At 37.2% G+C, this 20430-nt stretch overlaps 1 protein-coding gene across 1 annotated transcript; it reads left to right on the plus strand.

Moving 5' to 3' along the window:
• The first annotated feature begins 3692 nt into the window (after positions 1-3692).
• asip1 (agouti signaling protein 1) lies at positions 3693-12634 on the plus strand. Its single transcript, XM_044023299.1, has 4 exons — positions 3693-4052; positions 10613-10793; positions 10921-10970; positions 12113-12634. The coding sequence occupies exons 2-4, from the start codon at positions 10619-10621 to the stop codon at positions 12284-12286; spliced, it is 399 nt and encodes a 132-aa protein (XP_043879234.1). The 5' UTR covers positions 3693-4052; positions 10613-10618; the 3' UTR covers positions 12287-12634.
• Positions 12635-20430: the final 7796 nt, after the last annotated feature.

Raw genomic sequence — 20430 nt, forward strand, 5'->3', positions numbered from 1 at the left:
CTTTGTAATTTGTTGGTAAAGTATTTTGTTTTAGGCCACTACCTGATCAGTTTAAGGGGTTATTGCTTTGTGGCTGTTAATAATTTTTGTTTACTTATTTGTTGGTTAGCAACCACTTTATTTGGGTTTATTTGTATTATTTGTGTTTAAACCCCACTAATTGTCTTTTTCTGTCCTGTTCCTTTTAGTTGCTGAGAGCCGTGGTCCTGGTGTCCCGGGTGGTGGTTTCCCTTCCTTCATGTGTGTGCCATGCACCTCCTTATCCTTTTGATTTCCTGCACGTGTGATTGGGGAGATTTATGTTTTTTTTTTTTACCTTTTGCACCCATTTAAACTCAGGTTCCTCTCACTGGTGAGCTCCAGCACTGATTAGGTCCTGTAATAATATGTGTTTTTTTACAACACATTGCAAATTATATTGTATTGATTTTTTTTTGTGTGATAAAACTGGAACCACACTCATGTCTCATTATAAGTACTCATTTTAAGTAAAATTGAACCTGTGTGCTTAGTAATAACTTCCTGGGGTGAAACTCCCCAGGTGGCGTTGTCACCTCCTTTAGCTCCTAGCCTCTTGCCACAAGTCCTTAATTTCAAAATCATATTTTCAATTTCTGAAAGTGCTACTTTGCCCTCAATTGAAAACAAATGCTATACTCCATACACTTTAAAAGGTTTTCTTCATGCTTCATTAAGAATTAGAGGTTCATGCCAGATTTTAACTTCTTCATGTGATCACAGTGTCGGTGTTAAAGTGACTCCACTGAATTCAACTATTTAAATGTTTTCATTTAAAGTGAAGTAAACATACAGTGATGCATTCAGTAAGGACATAGTTGTGGTGTCTGTGTGCTGAGTCACATCTGTGGTTAAGAAATGACCTTCCTCATTATTACCAACTTATTTTTCAAAACAGCCACAGGAGAGGTCAGAGTCCTGACCTGGATTCCTCTGTGGTTTCCTTTTTTGTTTACACAGACTGAAGAAAAATTCAACCAAAGGGATCCAAAACAAATGTTTACTCTCAGTCAGTGAGGCACCAATATTGACTTTTATTATGTGAACCCACATTAACATAGTTATATAGTGAAACTGTAAAAGTCAAAGGTTTTATGGGCAGGTCTACTGGAAGCCTGCTTTATGCCCAGAGGTCAACTGCTGTGCACTGGTCTGCACAGGCAAAGATAAAAAACCTTGAGGTCAGAGGTTTCCTTTTGCACCTCTAGCTATGGACAGTTTTAGTCACAAAAAGGAAATTAAGGAAAATTAAGACTGGATGACCTTGGGAGTTTTATTGTCTGTGTCGACTTGATATGAATATGTATTTTTAATATATATACATATAATAAATTTTAGATGAATTAATAATCTTTGATCCACAGATCCATCGTATCTATCTTCTGACCTCTGCAGCTGCTGCACACCGTGTCCCTGTAATTTATAAATTCTTCTGAAAGTAGACGAGTTTTTGATGTTTAAGTGACAATTCGAGTAACACCTATGACCACACAGGCGGGATTTTTCCTCCACTGGAGTATTCACTGTAGATGTCAACATGGTCTACAAAAAAAACAAACCTATTTTACTGTGAACGTCTTTTCACCTTTCCCTCTTGCCCTTCCAGTGACAACAACGCTGTCATTAGCTGTTCCACTCCTGAGTTGAACGTTTGTCACAAAACCAGATTGCGTCCATTTGTTTCCCTCCAGGCTCAGGTTCAGTGACTCTCTGGAGTAAGATGAAGGCAAGTTAATCAGGAAGCTGAAGATGTCAGTATACTGCAGGTCCGGAATAACGTCCTCTCCCGCTGTTTCCAGACTCGTAAAAAGCACGCCGAGGGCATTATAAAGATCAGATAAATTCACTCTGTCAAGTTTTGCGATATATTGGCTGATCTCCGTGGATTTACACTCTCAGGTTGAATCCAACACTGGTCCCACATAAAAAACTTGTTATTTTGCATTCACTGGCATCTTTTTATTGATGTAACACAGCATATTAATCATAACATTGATCAGAATATGAATGAATTAAATATAAACAATTATTGCTAATGCTCATTCAACAACCATAACACTTTGTGCTTTATGATGTGCCGTGTTCACGGACTTGGATAAGGGACAGAAAATGAGGTGTTTCACAGCAAAGACAAAAGTAAACAATAATTGCAATGAATATAAGAGGCAGTTCACTAGAGTTGATGACCCAGCATTCAGGAGCATTTTTTTTGGTCACTACAGTAAATTAAAAATGGTAAATTATTTGGTCACTAAAATGCTTGGAGGCCCCAGAGGGACTGGAAACAATAACAGGCTAACCGGTTTTCTGTGGCTGACTGCAATACAGTGACGTACTGTAATTCACTTTTAACCTGTCATTAGGGTGTTTGAAGAGCAGCTCAGTCGGACTTGACCTGAACTGTGTGCATTTGTTAACTGTGACTAACTTCAAAGCTAGCCAACTTGGGAAATTGTCTGACAGTTGCTCATATATTTCACCTGGGCCTTCCGCTCTCTGCCAACTGCTACCACCGTCTTCGTGCTTCTGCCCACAGATTGATGCCATGCGTGAAATATGTCCAACACTTAATGACTTCCACACCTCACAGCTTACTTGTGCTGTCTCTAGTTTTCAAGCTTGCATCTGGAACTTGCAGTGTTGTAATGCAACAGAGTAAACTATGTACACTTTGTTACTGTACATAGGTACACAATTCACGTGTACTTTACTATGTTATTTATATTTCTAGCAACTTTTTCTTTTACTCCACTACATTTCCCATAACTGGCTTTGTTACTCGTGACTGCCAAATAAAATCAGTCAGAGAGGAGTCGGTAATGGTCTGTATTTATATAGCGCTTTTCTAGTCTTGATGAACTGACACTTGGCCAGAAATTTAACCCACAACCTTCCAGTTGAAAGACAACTCGCCCTATCAATCCTAACTCCTCACTTTTTAATACTTTTACATTTGCCTCATAACTCAAGTACATTTCATATCAGAACATTACTTTTGATACTTAAGTACAGTACATGTCATATACTTTAACACTTTTACTTAAGTAATATTATAAAAAGCTACTTCAACTTCTACCAAAGTCATTTTCTGCTAAGATACTTGTACTCAAGTATCCCTTTTGGGTACAAAACATTTTTTTACATTATTTGTTAATATCCTCATCACGTCCTGAGAGCCAAAGCTGTATGTAGTGCTCGTGATACTGTAATAAACTAATAAACACAATCAATCATTTAATTCAGGTGACATATAATTTTTATATATATATATATATATATATATATATAAATATATATATATATGTATATGTATATATATATATATATATATATATATATATATATATATATATATATATATATATATATATATATATATATATGACTGAGTTAAGGAATTAGTTTTCTTGAGTAACCGATTTAACTTTCAAATATTTTTGATAGCCTGGGGCTGAGGGTGCTGTTTTGATTGCGTTCGATTAGAACATGTAATCTTTGATAATATATTTTCTGTTTGGAAATAGACACAATCACATACCTAACAATTATAGTATAGTGCACTTGGCTAACTGCTGTGGTAGCATCTACCAGAGACAACACTTCAGAGGAGGGTCTGGTTCACATTTATCTGTCCATGCGCTGCATAATTAGACCTTTCCTGTTCCCCACCCTACTGCAGCCCTGGTCCCGCCTCTCGTTCAAATCTCAGAGTGTGTCTTCATTATCAACTGCAGGGCAAGATACTTGTAGTTAAGCAGAGATAAAAAAAAAAAGAAGAGGTTTGTGGGAAGACAGACAGAGAGAGAGAGAGAGAGAGAATCATAAGTAAAGGTAAGGGGACAGAGATTGTGGAAAAGAAGAGAAGAGAAAAGATCAGTGGTGGAAAAGGTAGATGAGATATGAGAGCAAAGTAGTGGCTTGGGGATCAAAGAGGCATAGATATAAAAACGTGCTGCAAAAAAGAAAAGAGCGGTCAGAAGAGTGGCCAGCTTCGTCCTACAACCAAGAGAAAGGAATTCACTAAGGATCCACAGGTAAGGCAAATGATAATTGTTCGTTGTTTTTTTAAGGCTCAAACACTGGGAGTGTGTGCAGATCTTTTTGTTTGGTCCTTTAAAAAAAGAAGAAGCTGAATTTAAGTAAAAATCTCCCTTTTTTAAAAAAATTTTTTTATTTTATGTCCCGACATAAAGCACTTATATGTGTAGCCTGCAGTGACGACAATTATGGATTCATCACTGTTGAGTTGATCTGTATCAGTTTTGCACCTTGTCATTGCCACACAAAAAATAATTATGATTTGCCATTTGTTGGAATGGAATGTTTTTAGCACGTTTAATTTCTGCGTCACTGCAGTGCTGCGTGACCAAGTACTCAGTACTTATATGAAACAATAATGCAATTATTTTGCCATGTAAATGTGCAGCCCCCACTAATTATATTCATTTAGATTTCAACAAAATGTTGGCGTTCTAGAAATGTGTTAATCTAAATTAATTTCTGTACAATTGTACTGTTCTAAAACAATTGTAAAATAGTAAATGTGTTTGTATAGAGACTGTGAAACCAGTAAATGAAAGCAAAGTTTCTTTTATGTTGCTCTGGATTATCAAATAGCAAAGAACAGAATCCTGTTAACGAGAACGCTGCACAAAGTCCTCTGCCATCTGAGTCATGGAATACAAAGTTAATGAAAATAATGCAAGCATAAGATTTATGTACAGGCTTGGCTATAATTCAGTTTCCGACAATGTGCCGACACTATTTCAAAAAAATTTGAACTTTCTTTAAAACTCTAATAATAACTTAAAAATGTTGTATGTGATATGTTGTAGACAATCTATATTTATGCCAAAAAATGTACTTGTATTGGTTTACATCAGGCTGAGAAACAATAACATTCTTATTTTCTGAGCAGTGAAGAAAACTAATGAAAAAAACAACAACCTTTAAGCCAAAAGGTGCAGGATATGTTGAGAATAAATTGGCAACAACATTAGAGCAGCTGCAGTTGATATACCTGAAACAACAAATCCTCTGAAATAAGTCATGATTTAATTATTTATTTCGTTTCTATGAGTTACATATCTAATTTTTGATAAAATTTTGAAATTACTGTAATTTCTGCAAAAGCATTTGTAATTTAGGCAAATTAGGTCAAAGTTGTTTCCATCAATGTGATTTAAATACAATAATGACAATATAACATTTCAATAAAAATATGCAGCAATACATACAGAATAAAAAATCTTCATTTGATTTTGTATATCTTAAAAAAATGTCATTATATAAAGGGACATTTTGAGTTTTGCCAGGTCACGACGTAATTATTGTCAGGTTGACAACAATAATAATAAACGTAAAATATGTCTGAACATCTGCCTCTTAAAGACAGGATGGTAAAAGACCAGATGTTTCAGGTTTGTTTATGATATCACAGAAAATGAACAGACTCAAACTCAACTCCTGTTAAACTGGACCAATTCTTTCAAATAAATACAGTGATTAGGCAACGTGACGGTTTCGTAAACACTGTTTTCACATTTGCAGCGAGAAGAGGTAGCAGTGCCAAAGATATTCTCAGTTCACAGCCAAAGAAAACCAGCTGAAAATGTGAATAAGTTTATATTTTTACAAAAGTCACTTTAGTGTTCCTCAGAGATGTGCCCTAAATAACCAAGCCAAAAAACATAGTGAGATTTAACACTAACACATTAGCCTTTTGTATTCATTTTTTAACTTAAATCTCCTCAACCTGAACATATATATTTATACATGTATACATATGTATGTATGTATGTATGTGTATGTATGTATGTATGTATATATATATATATATATATATATATATGTATGTGTATATACATATATGGGTGTGTGTGTTGTTTTAAATCAGATGACATCAGATAAAATCAGATTAAAGTAAAAAGGGTTAAAGTCATGTCCAGTCAGGTCACAATGTTTTCATAACGCATGTTCAACACGCTTCACCAAATTGCTGTACATGCCGTAATTACGTCAGTAAAACAGCACAGACATAAAACAACAACAGCAGCAGACGATAAGAATACGGTTTTATATTGCACCACTGACTATACACAACACAATAAAACACACAAAACCCAGGAATCTGAATGCTGAGGAGGAGGAGTAGGATTTTAAAGGTGATGCAAAAGTCTAAACATTTACTGTGCCAGGACAGACTATTCCAAAGCCGAGTGTTGTTTGAAACACATTTACTGTACAGTTCATTCTCAGTTCTATTCACACCAAGACTTTTCCAGCAGCAGCAGCAGGCAGATGTTTTCTCAAGACACTAAACACAAATCCCCGTTGTTGAGAAATTCTTATTCAGTCATCTTTAAGTGAATATGTTTGGAACTATCTTTAAACATATAGATAATGACTATCAATGTCAAAGTAATTACTAGTTAAACTAGTCCTCATAAAAAAGAAGTGTGCCCGCACACACACACACACGCAGGCTGTCGCAGCTTTGCACACTGAATTTACAAACTTAACAATCCATTATCCCTAACCTTAACCATAATAAATCTTGGCCTTGAACTTAACTAGTTCCTCAGAAATGAGGTTGTGCTTCATTGGGACCAGGTTTGGGTCTCCCTGAGGACTACTGGTCCTAACAAGGTCAGTGTTTATGCCAGAAAGGAGGCAATAAATACAAGTATGTGAACACAAACTCTCTATCCCAAGGTGAAGAGAGTCTCGGCCGTGCTGTCAGGGCTTGTAATAAAACAAACCTGTGCGGCCAAGTGACTGCAAACAGTTAAGATCAAAACCCTAGTGCGTTTATTGTTATTGTTCATTTCTGTGGTGATGAAAGCTCTGATGTCAGTTCCCAAGACACAGGACATTTTGAGTGAAATTAAAACCATTAAAGTTCACAGAGATGTGGAGGATATGCGATAAAGAAATACTGTGACATGTGAACAGACACGCACAAAAAGCCATGGGCTTAGTTAAGGGAGTATGTAGGCTGTTCATTCTTACCTGCATGTGCAAGAGAGACTTCTTTTTTTACATAAAACCCCATGAAGTTGAATTTCATTTTCAGTAAATTTTCCAACTTGAGGACTATTTAATTAGTTGAAAGCAGTACAACTTATTTGAATATTCTGCTGCCAAGGTAAGTATTCACATACTCTCTTCATTTTAATCTAATACAAGTGCATTTAATCTAATCCGATAAGCACTGCTTAAATCCATCCGCAATCCCTATCCCTCTCCAAACTGGATTAAAAATAATTCATTTTCAAATAACTAGGTGACTTTATATAACTTCACTATTTCACAACACTGTTGGTTAGAGAGGAAAATAAAAGAAAGTCTCTCCTACAATGAATGTAATGGTTGATTCTGGTACACAGCATCGATCCATCAGTCATCCATCAGTCATCCGTTCATCTATCCATGAATGCAAATTTGGCTTAAGCATGTAACAGTAAAGTCAACACGCTAAAGTCCATATCTATTTAACCAAAACAAATAATCCGCAGTAAAAAAGACATGGATTAGTGAGGATAAGCATGTGGCATGAATGAGTGAATTTGTGTGGGTTTTTATTGTGTTATTTATTTGTCATACTCGGGTCAAAGAAGTGGTTCAAACTGCTTCTGGCTTACACTGATAAAGACTTTTATCTCCACACATGTATCAAACAGCAAAGCTGGGGTGAAGGAAATGTAGCACTGACCCTTGTCTTTGTTTCCCTTAATTTAACGCATTACAACTTTGGTCATCTCGTGTCAGTTGCTTGGTAACGATGGGCGGGACAGAAGTACAACCGTATACGACTCTGTTTTTTTCACATGCTTTTTTCTTGTTTCTCAAGTGTTTTTAGATGCTGCATGTGAACGGCTCCTAAACCAGACACAAACACAGATAAAGACTAACCCAAGATGTGCTCTGGACACTGTCACATTGTCAGAGAAAACATTTGCTCCAGGTTTGGTAGATATGCAGTGAATGCAGCAAAAGCTGATGGTCTTTGTCTTTGATTTTCTTTTCACTGACGTTACCTCGCATGCATGGTGTTATTATAATAACAGTACTACAGCTACTTTCTTAGCTGTAGTACTTATTGTCATTTTGACGGTGTAACAAAGCAGAATTGGTGCTTACATGTAATTACACAGAAATCCAAGGATGTAGAAACATTACACCCTCAGTTTTTACATGCATATACTAATAAGTGATAATCAATGATGTGCAGAAGGATTTCCTGGACTGCAAGGGAAAATTGTATCTTGAAATGATGGGTTAAAGCAGACAGCTTAGATCTGAGTGAAATACTAGAGTTTTCATCGTATGTATTGTCCTGAAAAATCAATCATCAATCATGGACAAAGCTCACAATGTGCATTGGGAGGGGAAACTGACTCACGTGGTCAAGTTTGACAAAAAATGTACTCAACCAAAGATTTCGGAAAAGCTTCATGTTGGTTAGAAAGATGTCAGAACATGCTGTAAATTGCAGTTTCAGTCTACAAGGACACTGGACCCCAGCATAGTTAAGGACATCATTAATCTTATCAGCATTGGTGGAGTTGAGCATTATTTCAGTTAGCCCATGAGTTGTAATACTCTTAGTTGTGTCCACACACACACACACACACACACACACACACACACACAAATAGAAACACACATGCACAGGCCAGAGTATCTTGGAAATTCCTTTACTTGTTGGGCATTGAACCAGGCCTCTCTGGCTCTGCATGTCCAACCCGTCCATGTGTCTCTGGTAACTCATATATTGTTACCTCGTGGTCTTAACCATCCTGTGTGCAGCTCCGCCCTGCTCATCACACACCTGCTGAACACAACACACATTATCTCAAGGCAGAAACCTTACAATATTTTAGAGAGAGGAGAACAGAAGCAAAACACTTCACATAATGAAATCTCATCTGCCTTGACTGGTTGGGGTGAAAGGAAGAATGGGGGCCAGAGGAGAGGTGGGGAACAAATGGCGGCAGAGAGAAAAGAAAAGACATATGGCGAGAGAGATCTCCTCCCTGCAAACAACTGTGCTAAAACAGCTTAAAACAAAGTGTGGTGCTGTGTGTCCTTCAGTCGCTGGGCTTTGGGCGAGTAGTCCAGTAATTAACAGCTGCTTGCCTTGATCTCATTAGAGTGGAAAACATGCAAATTAGTCCCAAACATAAGTATAAAATAGCAAATTCCTAAAATGACACATACAAATTGTAAAAACATGGCACACTCTAATACACCAACATGAAAAAAGGAAATGGCAATAAAAGAAAGAGTAAACAAGGATAAAAACAACTAGTTCAAAACAAGATCTGCTATCTGTCTGCAGGCATCTATAGTACTGGAGTGAGAGTTGAGTGCAGCAGTAACATCGTCAGGCAACCGTCATGAAAAGTCCAACACAATGGCAACAAGAAATGGGAAACATCATGTTAGAAACATCAGGGACCAGTTATCTCTTTCAGCAAGAGACCACCTGGGATGTATTAATTGAATGGCAACACATTGGAACGATTCAAAAAGCAACAGACGTCGGATACCTCAGGCAGTGACTGACTGTGTACCTATTTCCGGAATTCCAGGAAGACAAATAGATGACATAAGGTGTGAGCGTGCAGACATGCAGGCGACTCACACAGTCCTGAACATGAAGACATTCTGTGTCAGGGACACACAAAAATGAGACATACTGTAACTTTAAGGAGATTCTCACGAGGGAATTTAAGGGGCCCTTGCATCGCTGGACCCTGTACAGTTGTCTTTTGCTGCTTTTCCACTACATGGTCCGGGCATGACTCAACTCGCCTTGGCACAGTATAGCAGATTTGTTTTGCTTTTCCATTAGCGATAGTACCTGGTACTTTATGTGTAGTTGTCAGAGTGCCGTCACTGGAAGAGGCACGAGCAAGACGTCCACCACAAGAACCAAACCGAACAATGCCGAACTGTAGATCAATTAAATAGAAAAATCCTGAAAACTTGTGTTAACTTGCGTCATGTTAATCTCCAATAAGAAACAAGGAAATGTCTAAAATTGTAATATTTTACAGAGGAGTCTGGTGCATTTAGCGACAGCACTGTTGACAGCCTGTGATCACGAGCATCGAGCTGCATCACAAATCCCTGCCTCTGTGTTTCAGTTCAGTCACTGTGTCAGTCGAGTCTGTGCTCCAGTACTGAACGATTCTGTGAACAAATCTTTTTAATTAACTGATTATAATGATTCAGTACACTGAAAACAACTGCTTTACAAGTCACTATTCACTCATTTGTGTGTGGAAAAGTGCCATTTGCCTACAATAGGGCAACACTCCTCAGGTTCACAAAAATAATTGAGAACTGGGTTGTCACACAACTTATTGGTATATTGTCAAATAAAAACAATTTACACTTTGATGCATGCTGAATCAGCTGCACTTGTGTAAATTAAGCCTTATAATGGTGAAATTGTCAGCATGCATGATAGAAGTTGAGCAATGGTGACACTGTGAATGTTTTACTTTCAAAGTTTTGTAATGTACAATATATTAAACACTTTAAAAAAAATGCCTAAACAAAGATATTGTTACTTTTGTTTCAGATAAAGATGCATGTCTTCTTGCTGCTTGGCTGCTTTGTCCTCACCACGACAGAGTACTTTCTTTGCTCTGCCCACATGATCCCAGATGAGATACTCTCCAACAACAAGGTTGTTGTATCTAACGTATCCAACACTCTGTCTCAAAGCCAACAGATACACTCACCTCCTGTCGTTATTGTTGGTAAGATGCTTTTGCTGTTTTGTCATTTTTGCCAAATGATGCTGCTGTTATCACATTTGCACATTATCAAATATGATAATGTGTAATTTGTGCAGAGGTATCTTTATTCTCTTTTGTTTGCTTTCAGAGTTGCCCAAAACAGCGAGGAAGAGCAGAAAAGGAAAGAAACAAAAAAAGGTGGGCACACAATAGGGGTTTGACAGCATGTAACAGTTAAATCAGAAGTTGAGGTTGGAGTATTAGTATACTATGTTAAGAAAAGATTAAAAAGTAAATAAACATGTTTGTTTGTGAGGTAAGCTTTCTCATGGTTTTGGCTATATTGACAATTAAGATAAAGTGCTTTCATGCAGTAGATTTAGGGAAACTTTGCCTGTTTCATACACTGTTTTTAATCTTAAAAATAATTTGTTAACCATATAGTCCCATTTAGATCAAGGATCATTCCCTTATTAATGACTCCAGGACTCCAAAGTCTTCGCCAGAGACACAACTGCTTCAGGGTTATTAAGTTTTTTGAATTGGATCGGTTATAAAATGTACTTTTCTTGTGTCAGGTGAAAAATCAAAGACACCTGCAAAACACAAAATATAACTAAACACTCTAGATAAAAATGTACTCGGTACTTAAGATGACAAAACAGAGGCAGGTGAGGTGTTCACTTGCTTTCTTTAAAGAAGAAAATTGAAATCTAAGCAGCAAAAACCAACTGAACTTAGAAATAAGCAAAGTAAACTAAACACAAATTGGATATAGAATAAAGCCAAAATGTTCATGACTCATGAGAAGTGGGAACAGGTGTACAAATAGATGGGGCAGATAGGAGAATGGGAAGGACTCCGAGAAATAAAATGGAGCTCAGCTGCAGTCGGAAAGTTTACTTTGAAGAAAAGCAGGTTATGTTGCATTTAATGAAAGTCTTAGTTTGCTTGCTCTGGTATGGTATTGATACTATTTTCACTGTGTGTTTGTTTTGAATGTCAAGGCTGTCAGGCTTTTACATTTGCACCAGTCTGCTTTCGGTTAAACAAAGTTACATAACATAGCTTTTATCCAAAGCGACTTATAAGGGAATTGAGTAAAACCTGCACGGGGTGGAGTTGAACTTGCGACCATGAAGTCTTTGCACACAGGGTCTTAACCACTGAGCCACTCCACCCCAACACCCCATAAATTGAGCGTAACTAAACATGTTGTCCAAGTTAAGACACTTTTGTTGGCTTAAGTCATATGACAGCTCGTTTGTATCTAAAAGTTGTAGTACCTTTTTTTTTACCACTATGATCACATGTATTGTTCCCTCTTCTTTTTCTTTCAGAAAAAATATGGTGCAAAGCTCCCTCCTCCTCCTCCTACTGCTCCTGCTAACTGCACTCCCTTGTGGGGAAGCTGCAAATCTCCGAGCAATGTATGCTGTGACATCTGTGCCTTCTGCCAGTGTCGCCTCTTCAGAACTGTGTGTTTCTGTCGAATGGGCAACCCACACTGCTGAGCGGCCGTCTGCAGCCTGACCCGACAAAACTTCATGCTGGCTTCAAAATTGCTTCTTGGTTTGGTTCTCGGTTTTTAATGCTGCCCTAAATCTACTGCATGAAAGCACTTTATCAAATAGGACTGCACCATAGTGAAGTGCCTTAAATCTTCCAGGGTATAATGCTTGTACTGTAGCACTGCCATGAAACCTTTTTTTAAATTCATGTTTTTAAGCTTTTAACGTGCATACACAGAATAATACTGTATGCTCAAGCTATTTTCTATTGCTTTATTTTTTTATATATCATTATATATCATTTCAATGAGTAGCCAATATTTTAATAAAGTTCTGTACCGTGTTTTCATATTCACTGTTGAAATTCCTTTTTGAAACCTAACAGGGAATGAAGTTCACTTGTGTGGGACTGTGTAATATTTGAGGAGTTAAGGTTGCCCAAGATAAGTTGAGTGAATTTTACTATTGTTCAGAGTAGACAACGTTTGCTTCTCTTGCTTTTTGAGACCCTGACTGTCTTACTATTCATGTACTAATGGATCTGGGATGTGGACATCTGTGAAAAAACAAGTTACGTGGCCAGTAATTAATAAGGCTTGCGAATGAGATGTACAAAAGCATTTCATACCCTGCCTTTTTGCCCCATGTCAGCAGTAGAAGATGGATGGATGCCATATTCATTCAATCCCATCCAGCTCCTGTTCCATCCATTCCATTCCTCCATGTGTGCAGGCCAGACAAAGCAGAAAACCTTCCTCAGCTCCACCCTTCCATTCAAATATGTTTTCTGTTTTGTTTTTTTTAGTTTTAAACTTCAAAACGGGCGATTTAACGGTGGTTGGCCAGTGGCCCCACCATGTGGCCATTGGGGCCATAATCAGGGCTAATGGTAATTATCAGGTTTTTATGTTTTGCTGTCAGTAAAAAAAATAGCTCTTTATTTTGACTGCTAAGCTGATCTAGATCAGGGACATTGCTTTCTAAGTCTTTGGTCAAATGTGTTCATGAGGAGGGAGAGGGATGCTAACGGCAGCAAGCGACGGGAACATGTTAAGATAAGAAGGTGGAGCAAGTTTAATAATGCAGAGAGAAATGCAAATAGAAAGTAGAAATAGTATTACTATACTATATTCAGAAGTCAGTGGTGATTTTGTTTTGAAGGCTTTTTTGTCCCAAGTGCTCAGAAATGTGCTTCTTTTTTTAAAGAAAAAAGCACAGAGGATTGCCACAAACACTCTGCCTTTTTTCTCCAGCCTCCTCCCACAGCACATCCTCACTACTTGCGTACAGTATATAATGCCAGGGGATGCTAGTTGACATCATTTATGGTTATTTGGTTATCTGTTAACTCTGGGAACTTTAAGACATACGCTGCATGGTATTAGCGCCAGAATTGCCACAGTTATCCAAGTAACGTTGGAGCAACTAAAGAAACCATAACTGATTTACTGAGGCATTTGCTTGGCTTAATCTTTGACACAGGCATATGCAACTGGCCGGATCAACCAGGTAACTGCCTTGATTTTGTGACGCAGCCTGCCGTCGAGGAGCAGGTGAAGCCGGGGAAGTAGGGGTGTGCGTGGTGTAGCATTGGTGAGGAGGAGTGGCTCATGAGTTGTTGTGTCTCACTTAGAAGCTGTAAAGACTCATCACCTTTTAATTGTGGAGATGTATATCGGTACATACCTCTAGAGATAAAAGAGAGAATATTCCAGTTGCTAAAACTGATCTGAACACAGCATTGTTGCTTTTCTCCGCTGACTGAAATGATGGATTCATGTTGGACACAACGTTGCACACCCAATAATATTTCCACACACACTCGTGACTTTGAAGCTTAGTTTAGCTTTTACAACAGATGTAGCAGCCAGAGATAAAGAAAAATGAAGCAGCAAAATGTGTTAAAGATATGAAATATGCGTCTTTGCCAGTTTCAAGTGCATTTTCCAAAATCACACACAGATGAAAGATAAAATAAATTTCCAGGAGAATAGTGTCAGAAGGACGAACACTGTGGATCAGTCATCGAGTGTGTTGAGGTTATAAGACCCTGATGTTTTTTTACCAAGCATACAGTATTTTATTTAATTATCATTATTATACATTTTTAATTGCATTAAATACATTTTATATACACAAATCACAGCCGGAATACCATCAAGGATGGTTCTCCAACAACAACAAAAAACTTAACTGGTGAGCAGGAAGTCAGGTTCAACATTAAAAGAGAAAGGGAGAGAGGTAAAGCAATGTGCAATCCAACCCCAAGAACTTCAGTTGAACTTTAAGCTGTGATAGTATTTCAAAAATGGGCCCATATTTTCTTTTTTTGGAATTTTCTATTTGAATAACAGAATAAAATAGTGAAGTCCAATGAGTCAAAAAAAGATTTATTTATGAAAATTGGTCCAGATTGAAACAAAATATATATATAAAAAAACAAGGGAGAGTAATAATAACAAGGTAAGTAAGTGATCTTTCACAATTCTAAAGGGAAGATTTGCATATGCTGATCTAAACTGTGTCTCATTCACAGGGAGCAGGTCACTTTTATGAAGTTGATGTCCTGAAAACTGGTGCGCATTGATAGCACATGGTGTATGCAAACACTGGGGACAGTATAGGATCAGTAACAGGTCGACCACCTTATGTTCATCTCCCCTTCCTCAGATCCCTGTACTCTCCTTACAGCTACACAGAACCTGTTTTAATATTAAACACCATTTATAAGACAATACGTTGATGATGCACCACGCATAAGATATTCCATGAGGGCTGACACTCGCTAATCATCCCTTTATTGTGACAGAATAAAAAAAGATAACCACAAGAGAATTATTTTCTACATGTAAATAATAGGACATGATTATTCATACTTAACACACCTGTTGTGGATGCAGTAGAATAATACGAACCGTTAGGTTTTTCACAGAAACTCTTTAACTTGTGCTTCTCTTTACACATAATTTAAAATCCCTAAAGAAGAGCAAAAAAGAAGAGCAGACTCTTGCAGGTGCTGTTGATTGAGAGGAAGCGGGAGAGAGAAGCCAGGACTGTAGCTCAACCAGCGCTGTGAAAATGTCACTTCTCTAAATGTTTGTTGAACAGATGTGTTTATATTTATGTCTTTAACGTACTCAGTTAGGACCTTCAACCCAACATAACATCAAACGTCAGAGGGATTGAAAAAAAACACATCTCTTCTGCCACAGAACAATAACAATAGAATAGAATTGAATTGAACAGAAATTTTAAAACAGGTATCTGTTAGTATTGTACAGGATGACTGAGAACATTCCCAGACATACAGAATGTGTTGTAAAAGATCAATAAATCATAAAATAAATAAATAATAATTTCAGTTTTCCAAACTATCAGATGATACTATCTGCAACACTGACTCAGGGCTCATGCACATTCAGCAGTGATTTCCATCTTTGACTCATATGCACCAAGGGTTCCCCTGACCCTGATCCTTCTAAATCTTTTTATTATACAATATCATGAACAAAAGATGATGAAATTCTTTGAAATCAATGCAAACTTGCACTGAAAAATATGGCACAAAAGGAGCCACAAGTTCTTGGCCTACGTCCTATTCTTGCTTGCAAAGACTAAGACTTTGGTGGATGCTCTGTTTATACTTAATTTTAAGTTGTTACCACCTGCTCATTGTAGAACCTTCCAGTGCTGCATTGCTTTTATAACCTTTTTAGTTTTGCAAACTGTCCCAACTTTTCTGAGATCGCTGCAGCCATCCCACCATCATGTTCCATGTTTTTATATCGGCAAAATACAACCAGGTTTTACAGTAAAAATGTTTATATTGTACATATAGCTGTTAAATAAATGTTCAAGTGATTCAAGAAATTACAGATTTTAGTTTAATTTTGTGCATTTTTATAAACTGTCCCAATGTTTCTTAAAATACAGCTTATACTTATGTATGAACAAAGATGGACCTTCCAGGGGCTGTAAAAAGACACAGTAGTGCTGCTCATCGACTCGGCTCAGTGGCCTATCTTTGTGATACTGCACAATAAGCTGATGGATTTTGTCCTCTCACAAGGTCAAACTCCTCTTTATCTATTTCATATCTCTGCTGGTATTGCTAATCCCTAAATAAGTAGATTTTGACAAAGCATGCAGGACAATTACATGGTCAGAGAAAGAGGATAAATGAGGTGATCATTGTTGCACCTTCAAAACATTTTTTCCAGATGTTCTATCGTCAGAAATGTCCTTTTTGATCAAGTTGTGTTTGGCACCAGAACCAAATTCTGAGCCAAATGTACAACATAGCTTGCACCAATCAGACCATGACATCTTTGCTGTGTTTTTGGTTATCTGACGTGAGTTCACGTGGAAGGTCAAATTAATCACACATTCGTGGTGAAGAAGAGCAGTTGCAAACAGTTAGTGGCTGAGCTGCCCCCAGATGTTCTTAAGTTCAAAAGAATTATAAAAATAAAAACCGGCATTACGCTTTTATTGAATTTACAAATGGCTTTTACTTAAGTCCCAGAAACAATTACTCTGAGTTACTCTGGATAAGATTCTGGAAACAGACTCCCAAAAGATCATTCTGTCAGATTAGTACCTTGCTTATGCAACTCATATCACATAAATAAAAATAATAAAGCCAATTAAAATCACGTCTCAACGTTTTAATTGTCTTCAATGTAAAGGAAATCTTAAGAATGTTGCAAAAGTAAAACATTAAATAAGTGGCAACAGAAATTTCAAAATTATATGGAAAAAGCCTTAATGTTTTTACTATTCATTCCACAATTAAGAGACTGAAGAAGGACAATACCTTTCACATATTTCTACAGGGGGGAATATCAAATTCTACTTAGGGCCCCCATAAAGGCTTGGGCCAGCACTGCTTACTGCCAAATTCGTCCCTGCCCATCTCAGATTGCTTCTGGGGAGATTTAATAATGAAAGATGGATGTGACGGTAATTTCATGTAGTTTATGGAAGATCAGAGAATAACACAGAATAACATTATAAATTGAAACACAGAAGACATTTGCATAAGTTACGCATTTAGTCTGTCTGCAATTTTCTGGCGCTTTGTTAATGGCTGTTGTATTACCTTTTGTCATGATGATATGTTTGTATTGTTCATGCAGCTCCGTTAGAAGCAATTGCTCTGCTGATGAAAGGAAGGGGTGCTCTTTTTATTCCCCTTATGCGTTACTCATTTCATCAACTTTTCAGAAGCTGGACATCAACCATAGTTAACAGACAAATGAATCAAAGTGCAGGGAAAATGCTGAGGCTGTGACTTGTGCAGGGGTCTGTGCAGCTACAACCATGATGCTACACCTTTGGAACCACTTTTAAAAGACTGAAATTACCAAATCGACGTCCTCAAATTTGGACAAACACACCCAGATAATTCCCGCCCCCTGGGAATAGATTCTTTCAAAATTCTATTCTATTATTTACTGAATATACTTTGTTTTTGTTTATTGTTAGCATGCACTTCAACTACTATGGATTTCAAAGTTTATGGAAACCCTCATCATGACCTGTGTTATCTCAGATGATATTGTATAACACTCGGCTTTCTCAGGCTTAAAGCGCTTATACCATAAACGCTTACAGGGGTCCAGGTCAAGCAACTGTAAAAGTTAAGTCCATGCAAGACATCGTCAGGTCCTCTTTGGTCTTTGAGCAGCTATTACCCAGCTTTGAGTTGTTTTTTATGTTTTTTTTTTTCATTATCCCAGTCCAGCATGAATCATTCATCACAAAGATTTAAACCATAATGTTTAGTCTGTGTCTGTAAAACTGTGCTTTCCTGACCCTGAAAGTTGTACTTTCAGGGTCAGGATGTAGTCAATGTGGTGCAGGTGTTGTATTTTCAGATGTGTCAATAATCTGGGGCTGGATGCTAAAATGTTGACATTTATGGCATTTACCTCCATTTTATCAGAGTGTTTTTAAATCCTCGACACTTTTTAACTACAAAAAGAAAAAGTCTGACTCTCTAACTGCTGATCCAGGGAGGGGGGCTTGATGTCTGCCATGATGCCACTCCTGGACTGATGACATCACTTGTGAAGTTAAAAACCATGCATCTGAATCAGCTCATTGACACAGTTGGACCACGGCTGAATGACGTCCAGTCCTTGGCTGACCTGGTGGAGGTGCGACCTGTCCAGGTGATTCAGAGGGTTCTTGGATCTTTTTCAGGCCCACTGTAATTTTTGTGACCAGTATTTTTTATCTGTTGTCTTTAGTCTTTTTAATGAAACATTCTCTAAAATTGTTTTTTTTTTTCTATAGGTGTAGAATAAAACCCTCCATGCCTCATCATCCCTTATCCCTGATGCATGAGACCTGCTGCAGACAAACAGACAGGTGAACCATCCCTCTCTTCCTCTGTGTGTCCTCTTTGAGCCAGGAGATGTCAGCAGATCAGTACGAGACATCAGTACACATAATAAATAAATATATATATATATATATATATACACATATAATCATTATTGTGGACAAAGCATTTCTTTTACAGGGGAGTTGGTGCTTGTCAGTGGGGACTATGTGGGCTGGCGGGTGATTGGAGGACGTAGCAGTAGTTTAGGTCACCTGTCAGTAAATGCCACAGATGCAGTATAAAAACACAAACCAAAAGAACAAGAATTATTTTTTTTCAGACTCAAAAATAAGCAAGAAAGTTAACTTCAAATCAGTATTAAAAATTAAAATAAGAATGTGTCAGTCCAGCAGGCCTCGCTGAATACAATACTAAAATACAGTACTTCATATATCAGAGATTCTAAGCATCCACCTAAACTCAGAATATTTCAAGTTAAAAGTCAATATTATACAGTCTTAAGTCAAGGTCATAGATTGATTTTGTGCCAGTGAGACCAGCCAGTGCATAGTTTTATAAGCCTTTCACCACTGGATGTCAGTATTTCATGTAACTCAGTGATTCAAAGCATCCAACTGAAGTCAAAATTCTTTTCTATACAATTACAATCTGCATCAGGTTCTGAGTCTGTATGGCACTTGTTGACTTGTATGACAATTATTTACTGGTCTAAGGGCATTTCATCCTAGTGTTTTAACTTTATTATTTTAAACTCGTACTTTAAAATGCTGCCATGTTGGCAATTGTTTTGTTGATTTTATTTATCTCATCTTATTATAGAAAAAAAAGGAACAATGAAAATATGAATAATGAAATATCTGTAAGGGGAGTCATTGTATGGAGCAGCCGAGGAGATATTTGAGGTATTCACTGTGTATAGAGGTGTTTCTATATTCATTCAACCGACTAAACCATTCTCTTTTATTTCCTTTCGTTTATTGTTGACATGATGAGAGACAAGACCAACTGTGAGTAGTGACATAACATATATACGTACATGTCTCTACGTACAACAGACAAAGTGACAATGAGAGGAGTGACATAAAAGATATGTGTAATTGATAAGTGCATAGAGACAATAATAACAAAGGGTTTTTTGTGTGTATGCATGTGCACACGTGTCTCTTTGTGAGTAAGTGTGAGAAAGAGAGAGAGAGAGAGACTATGAATATAAAATAACTTCTGTGATTTTAGCGATCACAAATTAAAAATTTGACCACATGAATGTGCTTCTCTTAACCTTACACCCCACGTGGTAGTATGAATGTATTATTTACAACTTCATGTTTAAGGTAATATAAAAATAATCAATGCCCTTCACCCACACTTGGTTGCTTGGTACAAATTCACACCCTACTTTTTATTTTATTTTCAAGAATTTAATAACTTTTGGTTGGTTGCAAAGACGTACTATAAATACCATTGTGAAAACATAGATCTACCAAAATGCTGTTACAGCTGGAATAATCATGACAATGCACTTATATAATGTAGCAAATATCCAGTGAAGCCAAACTAGAAATAGCAGGGTTTTTTTATCTAATGAAGTTATGATATAGTTTTAATTTTAGATATTTTTAGTGCTGCCACCAAATCAGCACCCCGCTATATTAATCGTCTACAAAAATATCTATTTTAAAAACACATTAATACTTCAGTCAAAACAACATCTACAGTTTGGTCGACTGATGAACAGCAGAAGGTCCTCTTTGGTTTTTGAGCAGCTATTACCCAGCTTTGAGTTGTTTTTTATGTT

This window comes from Solea senegalensis, linkage group LG4 (assembly GCF_019176455.1).
Source record: "Solea senegalensis isolate Sse05_10M linkage group LG4, IFAPA_SoseM_1, whole genome shotgun sequence".
NCBI classification, from domain to species: domain Eukaryota; kingdom Metazoa; phylum Chordata; class Actinopteri; order Pleuronectiformes; family Soleidae; genus Solea; species Solea senegalensis.

Excerpts from the sequence above, each read along its gene's own strand:
- asip1 (XM_044023299.1), top strand. The coding sequence starts at position 10,619 with ATGCATGTCTTCTTGCTGCTTGGCTGCTTTGTCCTCACCACGACAGAG. Across the intron at positions 10,794-10,920 it reads ACCTCCTGTCGTTATTGTTG|AGTTGCCCAAAACAGCGAGG; the intron begins GTAAGATGCTTT and ends GTTTGCTTTCAG. Across the intron at positions 10,971-12,112 it reads AAGGAAAGAAACAAAAAAAG|AAAAAATATGGTGCAAAGCT; the intron begins GTGGGCACACAA and ends TTTTTCTTTCAG.